Source organism: Cynoglossus semilaevis, chromosome 6 (assembly GCF_000523025.1).
Source record: "Cynoglossus semilaevis isolate Cse_v1.0 chromosome 6, Cse_v1.0, whole genome shotgun sequence".
NCBI classification, from domain to species: domain Eukaryota; kingdom Metazoa; phylum Chordata; class Actinopteri; order Pleuronectiformes; family Cynoglossidae; genus Cynoglossus; species Cynoglossus semilaevis.
In genome coordinates, this window is record NC_024312.1 from 8,961,967 (window position 1) to 8,969,659 (window position 7,693).

At 38.5% G+C, this 7,693-nt stretch overlaps 1 protein-coding gene across 1 annotated transcript; it reads right to left on the reverse strand.

Moving 5' to 3' along the window:
* Nucleotides 1-524: 524 nt before the first annotated feature.
* On the reverse strand, nt 525-7,490 carry hbp1 (HMG-box transcription factor 1). Its single transcript, XM_008311813.3, has 11 exons — nt 7,400-7,490; nt 5,691-5,852; nt 5,401-5,581; nt 4,670-4,790; nt 4,453-4,567; nt 4,196-4,314; nt 3,692-3,848; nt 3,319-3,463; nt 2,730-3,017; nt 1,935-2,076; nt 525-1,845 (listed from the first exon to the last, which is right to left on the reverse strand). Exons 2-11 carry the CDS (start codon nt 5,761-5,763, stop codon nt 1,828-1,830), a joined length of 1,359 nt encoding a protein of 452 aa, XP_008310035.1. The 5' UTR covers nt 5,764-5,852; nt 7,400-7,490; the 3' UTR covers nt 525-1,827.
* Between the last annotated feature and the right edge of the window lie 203 nt (nt 7,491-7,693).

Sequence of the window (7,693 nt, forward strand, 5' to 3'; positions counted from 1 at the left end):
TAGTCTGAGGATGTAACGCAGATACAGCTCTTCTGCGGGGAAAACCTGTGACCATCAGTTATGACTGTTAGCAAGAACAGAAAAGAGAAACATACACAACATACACTGTTATATTTCCAGAAAACGATATGCTCCAATATTTGCTTACTTGATAATGTCAAAATACCATGAATCATTACTTCACACAGGAGGAGCCTCGGATTTTTCTGACGTTATCAAGAAGCAACGATGCTCCTACACAAATATTGCGTCACAGCGCCCTCTGGCTTCTTTTTTACAGTGTTTTTAAATTGGCTAACGTAATGTTTTTGGGGTTTTTTAGCCAATGATCTTCTTCAGTAAAGAGACAAATAAATAAAAACGAATATATTCAGCTACGTTGGGTCAGGAAGATAAATGTGTCACCTGGAAATACTGGCCTTTGTTTCAAAGCAAAATGTTACATATGAAGTAGAACATGTAATGTGTTCTTTGATTGAGATGGTCTTTTAGATCCTTTCTTTCATCAAGAATAGAGACTCAGGGACCAGTGAATATAGGGTTTAATTAAATTCAACTTACAGTGAGTAAATGAGAGTCTTCGTTAGCATTTGAGCATGGTGTTTTTGATGAGATCAAACCCACTGTGGAAGAGAATAAAACACACTGACTGGGTTGTTACCTGGAAACATCAAGCTTTACTCAGCCAGACATTTACATCAGTGGATATCAGCTCCTAAAACTTCAAAAAAAAAAAAAAGTTGATTCTAATAAATGGATCTAAGTCAGTTGAGGACACAGTCATTAAAGTAGGAGAAAGCTGCAGCTCAATCAGAGAGGGAAAAAAACATACACACTAAATATACAATCAGTCAAGGAGACACTTAGGTCCTGATGACTGTTTACTGTTTATGAAAAAAAAGGAAACAAACACTTGAATAATATGCATGGTTTAAAAATTATTTATAATATCATACAAGGATATTTTGTGCAAGAGGTTGTTTGGCCTGTGATACCTGTACATTATGAACAAAGCACTCAGAAGTGCTTAAAACTTTGCAACCTGAAAGCACGTCCCAGCCTCTGGGGCTGCGACCACCTCCAACTGCTAACTACTGTACGAAGATACTGATAAGTACAAATGGTTTGCCGCCAGTATTGTATATGAATAGATTACATATTTATATAAAGTGCAAAAGGAATAAGCACTCGCCGTGAAGGGCGGAGGTGCTTCATGACTGAGTGTAAACCAAACACCACATGCTGAAAATCTGCTTCATCACATGGCCAGGTGGTGGCGCTAAAGACGTGGCACGTAGTATTACAAACAATGGCCATAGCTCAGCTGCAGAATATATACTGTATTAAAAAGGTATGAAAATGGTTACCAATCTGTGCAATTTACTGAACCATACAAATATAGTCAATATGAACAGTTATGAAAAGTTTGCTAAAATCCCCCTTTGTTTGTAATTATAAATAAACACTTGTTTTTGCCACTCCTTCTACACTAAAGCATAGCACCACATGCCCTCATTGAATATGAAATAACCTGAAATGAAAGACAGGCTCCATTCCTATTTCAGGGGAATAAGACATTATTGTCATTAAAAATATAAGAAAATATATATGCACTGTTAGTGACTAGATTACATGTTTTTTGTTTATACATTATTCGTAATTCTGCTTTGCCTTTATAATGTTTCAAGGTTAAACAAGGAAGTGAATTCAGCATCACAGTTGAGTATCAAGAACGCAGGAGAGTAGAGAGGCATCAAGCGGTCAATCCAACTCTGTCCATAACCTCTTCCTTCCAAAACACCAGCTGCAGGAGTTCTGGCTGTTTGATTAAGTCTGCTGGGAACCCTGTCAAAGACATTGACACTGTGTTTACAGATGGTGCACAAATACTCAAATAATTGGAAAGTATTTTTACTGTTTGCAGTAGGGCTTACTGAGTTGGTTCTTTTACGTTTCCAGCAGTCTGGATTAAGTCGTTTCTGTTCCTCAGCCAGAGCTTTGGCCTCCATGGTGTATATTCTCCTCTCCTCACTCTTCATCTTCTTCCACTTGTCACCCAAGATGACGCTAATGGCTCTGGAGTGAAAAGTAAGAGACAGAAGATGAAACTGTTGTGGTGTCTACACAAAGCCTTAGATGAATCTGTCGCACTTCCTGCTCCGTTATTATTTCTGCTCAACAGACTATGAGGTGTGGAGAGGTCTGAATCGAATCCTCGTTAAAGTGAGGAACATCTTCATCTCTTTCTTGATCTCACTCTAATGCCTTTGCTGTTTTTCAAACTTAATGATCTGCAAATGTTTTCAACAGGGACTCTGTCTGAAAGATGACCGAGCATTGGACCAAATGGTTTTCTGACCAATATAAACCACATATTCGAAATTATTCATTCATACAGTTCAATTACAAACAGGGTCACAGGGGTCACAGGACATATCTATGCTCAATTTAGAGCATCCAATCAAGGAGTTTAGTGGGAAGAACACAGCGTACCCTAAAAAACATAAGGGCACACAGAATCACTGATCTTCTTGCTTGAAAGGCAAGCAATCTCACACGTGCCACCTTATGGCTTATTTTGGAATACATTTTGGAATACCAACAAAACCTTTTCACTATTTTTATGCTGGCAATCCAAAGAGCCAAGAAATATTAGTGTATTAACTTTAACGTTTTATCTTTACCTTTTGAATCTTTCAAACACCTACAATACTATTTTGTTAATGTACCTGTTGTCTTTCCCAGGGTACATCTGTGTGTACTCCACTCTGTACTTCTTGGCAAACAGCATGAAGGCATTCATTGGCCTCTTGCATTTGGTTGTCATGGCACCACTGGCTGTCCCTGAGGTGTGGCTCCTGTTTGATTTGCTACTTGAGGATTGCGGGGAGTAGGAGCGCTCAAGTTTATCACAGTCTGGACTGACAGCGCCCCCACTGGACAGGGAGGTCCTGCGTTGACGAGCCATGCTGCTGAGAACGTAGACTGCAGATGAATCAAGTGGGGTGAAGTCATAACTGAAGAAGAAGACAGAAAAAAATAATAATAATATGAACCCAATGTTATCTGTCGCTCAGCTGTTTGTGGTGTAACACGTGCTGTTTCTTCTAAAAATATATGGTTAAATGTCATGTTTTTTTTTAATTAATGCATCCTTGTAAGTTTAAACCCCCTCAGAAATAAATATACTGGCATATTGTGAATAATCCTATGTCCTTTAACCCACACATTCTGTTCACAGCTCTCTCCACCAGAGTCACCCATATTAACATTCTGTCAGTTACACCACAGGACGAACTGTTATATACGAACATGTACCTTCTGAATGTGTCAAAAACAACTGAATCATCACAGTTAATGGCATCAGGATGGTTTGGCGGCAGGCACACATCACCAAGTTGCATCTCATAGCAAGGGATCCCGTGGTGCACCACAGTGAGGCTTGGATAAAAAGAAGACCACCCTAAAAAAACCCAGATGGTACGTTAAAATTTACTTTGATTCAAAGGGCGATTTGCATTCGCCAAAAATTAATTCTGTTGGCAGGACTTATATCACATGTTGCTCGACCATCTGGTTTGCACATAACTCTCTTTAGTTCTCAACTAAAACAACTGACAACCCTGTCAAGTGTGTTAATTCTGTTAATTTTTTAACACTGGTGAAATACAATTTAAAAAACTTTTTTTACCTTTGTTTTTTACAAAGAATGGGTGATCTAGACGGCACTCGGCTGTCAAAAGACCATCTTCAGGTGAACCAGCATCAAAGCTGAGTTTTAGAACTGCCTGACCAAATGATAGGGCTTCTTCATGGCTTACCAACTTCAGACCCTCTGAGCCATAGCTCTGTGAATAGGGCCAAAAATAGGTTTTACAAACAGACACAAGTCAAATGAAATGAAACCAAAAGATAAGAAAATTCTTAAAATCTGAATCCAACACCTGATTAACAGAAAACCTCACAGCATCCTGTGAACGTATGACACATTACCACAAGACCTGACGACTGCATTCATTTGAACAACTATTGCACTTTCAACTTAGGCATGTCTGCCACCTAGTGGCCTCTGTAATAACTTAGAACAAGAGGTGTAGAGAACGTAAATAATAAAAAAAAAGGTTTTACCAAGATTAAACACATTTTAAACGTGACCTATTTTGGGATATTAAAATGATATAAATCACTGACTAACCTTGAGAGAGAAACGACACGGCATCATAGTTTCATCATCAGAGTCCTCCTCTGAATCTGCAAGTTCATCAGCATCCTGCCACTCTACATTAGGGCCACGGTGGAAGCGCAGGCGAGTCCCTGAAGTTCAATGAAGAAATGCAAAAGAATAGATGTTTGCAAAAAAGTACTAATAAAAGTTAGGGTTTTTTTTTTAGTTTTTCACGAGTGAAAGCCTCTGATGTCATTAGTGTGTATGTACATTTAGTAAGTATGCACCTTTCAGGAAGCAATGCCAGGCAGTGGAGGGCCAAGAGTGAGACCAGGCCATGTCTTCATCATCAGAAAAAGATGAGGACATTGAGAAAACTCCAGACTCAGATTCACTGCTGGCCTGAGGTTGATGAAAGAAAATGTCTTACAACATCATAAAAAAAAGATTTAAATTTAAGCTGTACAGAAATAGATTTCTTAGAGGCTGGATGTTAAAGGTTACCCTGACACGCCTGCGCTCCCTCAGATGGCCTCTGGACAGGTTGGGTGCACTGCTGGCTAATGGGGGCCGAGCATAGGAATGTAAACTATTGCTGGTGCCAAAGATGTGGACTGGAGATGATCTGAGGAAGATTATAGATAGAAGATTATATATATATATATAAACAGATATATACACACATATCTATAAATGTGTGTATGTGTGTTACACAGAGAGAAAATTAATAAAAATGTATTAAAGTATTTTATTACCTACTTAAAGGCCTGTCAGTTCAAGGCAAGATTCATATGGTATTCATGCCTTGGACATGTTATTCAGGTTTACCCTTAAAAGTTTCAGCTTTTTCAGAATGTGGTTGGTTAACATTTAAGCAAGTTTCATGGGTTTGAGCTAATTCTCCATACTATACATTTTAATTTTCTTTAGCACATCCTTTTTCATTTAACATCATCTTGTAAGCATGTAAAAGATATTCCTCTTCCTGCCAAACTTTTTAGATGACCTGCCTGGGCTTTACTAATTTATTGTTATTTTTCTGCATCTTAGTTATGAATATTTAAAAGCAATTAAGGCACATTCATGGCAAGGTGGCTAATCCAGTTTTCTGACAAACCCCACTGGTCTACTAGTTTCTACTTGATATTACATGCTGTGTTTGTGTTAATGTATGCAAATGTTAAACTTCCTCAACTTAAACAGAGCCATTTCTACACTACTTCGTTTGTACAAACCTTTTATGTGGAACATTCTTCAACAAAGGGCTCTGGAGACTGATGGCAATGTTGGCCAGTTCAGTGAGCCAGTTGGTGCTGGGGGAACTACTGTGCTCCTGGTGAGACACTCCTGCGCTGACCTGAAATAACCCCGGTGACCTCTGGTCCTCCTCCACCTCCTGCAGCATTGGCATGTCATCTGAAGATGACAAGATGAGCAACATTCATCAGTGAAACACAGAAAATGCACTGTGGGAGGAAAGTATAGTTTGTCATTTCTATATATGTTATGTGATTTTTCTTTGTACCATAATCCATATGGCACCCTGGTGAGGAGGGCAGGTCTTCATGACACTTGAGTGGGTCGAAGGAATCTTCCATTCCTGCAAAATCTGTCTTTTCTTCTGTCCTCTTGTCTTCGATATAATACAGGTCAATCAGCCTCCATATATCAAAATCTGCCACAGCGGCTGGTTTTAGGTAAAAAAGACAAAATTATTTTTTGTTAACACTAAAAAACTACAATCTTATTCTTCATTTGTTTTTACAAGCGTTTTTACCTTGGCATCCCCATATTAACTATTAATTACCACACACACAAGTCCAAGATAAACAGAAATATAGTTAAGTTTCATGACTACTGGACATGCTGAGTATACAAAGCCAGCATTTTTGTTTTTGTCTATCCCTTAGGGATTATGGATTGGTTAATCCCTAAATCTACATAAGTATTTGTCCATGAATATGCATATGTCAATTTTTACAAGACTGCATCTACCTTGTTGTTGCCAAACCCAGAATATGACTGAGTTAAGTTTAAGTTTAAGTTCAATGTTTGAATCAAAGACAAGTCTAAATGATCAGTTCTGAAGACTGGGCTGAGTCAGAAGCTGTAAAACTTGGGATTCAGAACAGATTTGACAGAATCTTGGACGTGCTTGTTGAATTTTGCAAGGCTGTCACATGTACGTTTATAAAAGAAATAAATGTGAAATGTTTAAAATGTGACATACAAAATAAATAATTTAGTACATGTACAATAAATAGTATATATTTTCTGCCTAAAATAAAAAAAGATGGAGAGTCTGTAGGGACTCCTTTGTCTCTGACAGAGCAACCTGAGACTGGTCATGTGACCTGCTGCGTGGAGCCTTGTTGATAAACTTAGGGAAAGGGGCGCATGCGCACTAGCTGATCTCATTCATTCACTGCTGCGCAGCGATTAGTGACAATTACAGAAACAGAAACGAGTCCTGTGAACTCAAGCAGAAGGCTCGAACAAAAACACAATATCTATCTACATAGATGAGAAAAAATACAAATTTGGATTTAAATTCGTCTGGCGTTTAAATGCATACGGGGTAACAAAAATAGTTGGAATCCATTTTGGAACTATGTAAATCAATAAACAAAACAAATGGAAATAACTGTTATAATTTGTTAATGTTCTGACACTGATCCGTAATGTGTATAATCTATTCCCTTTACTTTTTAAACGCGATCGTACCCATAATTATCGATTGTCTTATTAAGTATATGGTGTAAAATGTCAAAAGTATAGTTTAAATCACATGTTTGCTCTTTTCTTGCTCCTAAAAAGCACCAACTGTGTCCTCGACTGAAACCCAGAGGCCGTCGGGTCTACCACTGTAAACAAAAGAATGTCAACAAGTTGAGGCATGACGCAACCTATGTGGCCTGTTCGAAATGAATGACACGAAGCCCTTACCAGCCTTTCTACGACATTTACAACACAATTCACTGTTTCTCACAGCAAGGTGTTCTTTTACGCTGGTAAACTGCTAGAACATTGATTTGTTACCATCAAAACAACAATCGTCATAGCGGAAAAAAACACTGTCGAGCAGAAGCTACGGGACGACGACTTTGAAACGCATGACAGCGGTGATAAAACGTCGCGTTCACATCACAAAGTCGCTATTCAGACAGCGTGTGTGTTAAAACTCAGTTTGATCGATTTATTTGATGGTTTTAAAGTGAATAACTTTTTACTCACCAGACCTGTCGCCATCAAAAAACTCTCTGGCATTCACTCGATGGGTGGGAATGAAAGTCTTCAGAGGACGCCTTCTATTGGACAACAGGAAAGTCAGTAACAAAATAAACGCCAACCTATTGGTCTATAACATTGTGAATAACAAAAAAGGAGGGGCAACGTTTGTTTATCATCGCGCGATTGGATGAAAGTACATGCCTGTTACTACCCAGTAACAGCTGATTGGCATAACAGAAACAATACATGGTTATGTTTTTATCTACAATGTTGCAACTGCAGCAAAAAAGAAGTTGC

Bases quoted from the DNA above. Each gene is read 5' to 3' on its own strand.
- hbp1 (XM_008311813.3), bottom strand. From the start codon at position 5,763: ATGGAAGATTCCTTCGACCCACTCAAGTGTCATGAAGACCTGCCCTCC. The intron at 4,568-4,669 runs GTAACCTTTAAC...CATCAACCTCAG, and splicing joins GGGAGCGCAGGCGTGTCAGG to GCCAGCAGTGAATCTGAGTC. The intron at 4,315-4,452 runs GTGCATACTTAC...ATTGAACTTCAG, and splicing joins CTGGCATTGCTTCCTGAAAG to GGACTCGCCTGCGCTTCCAC.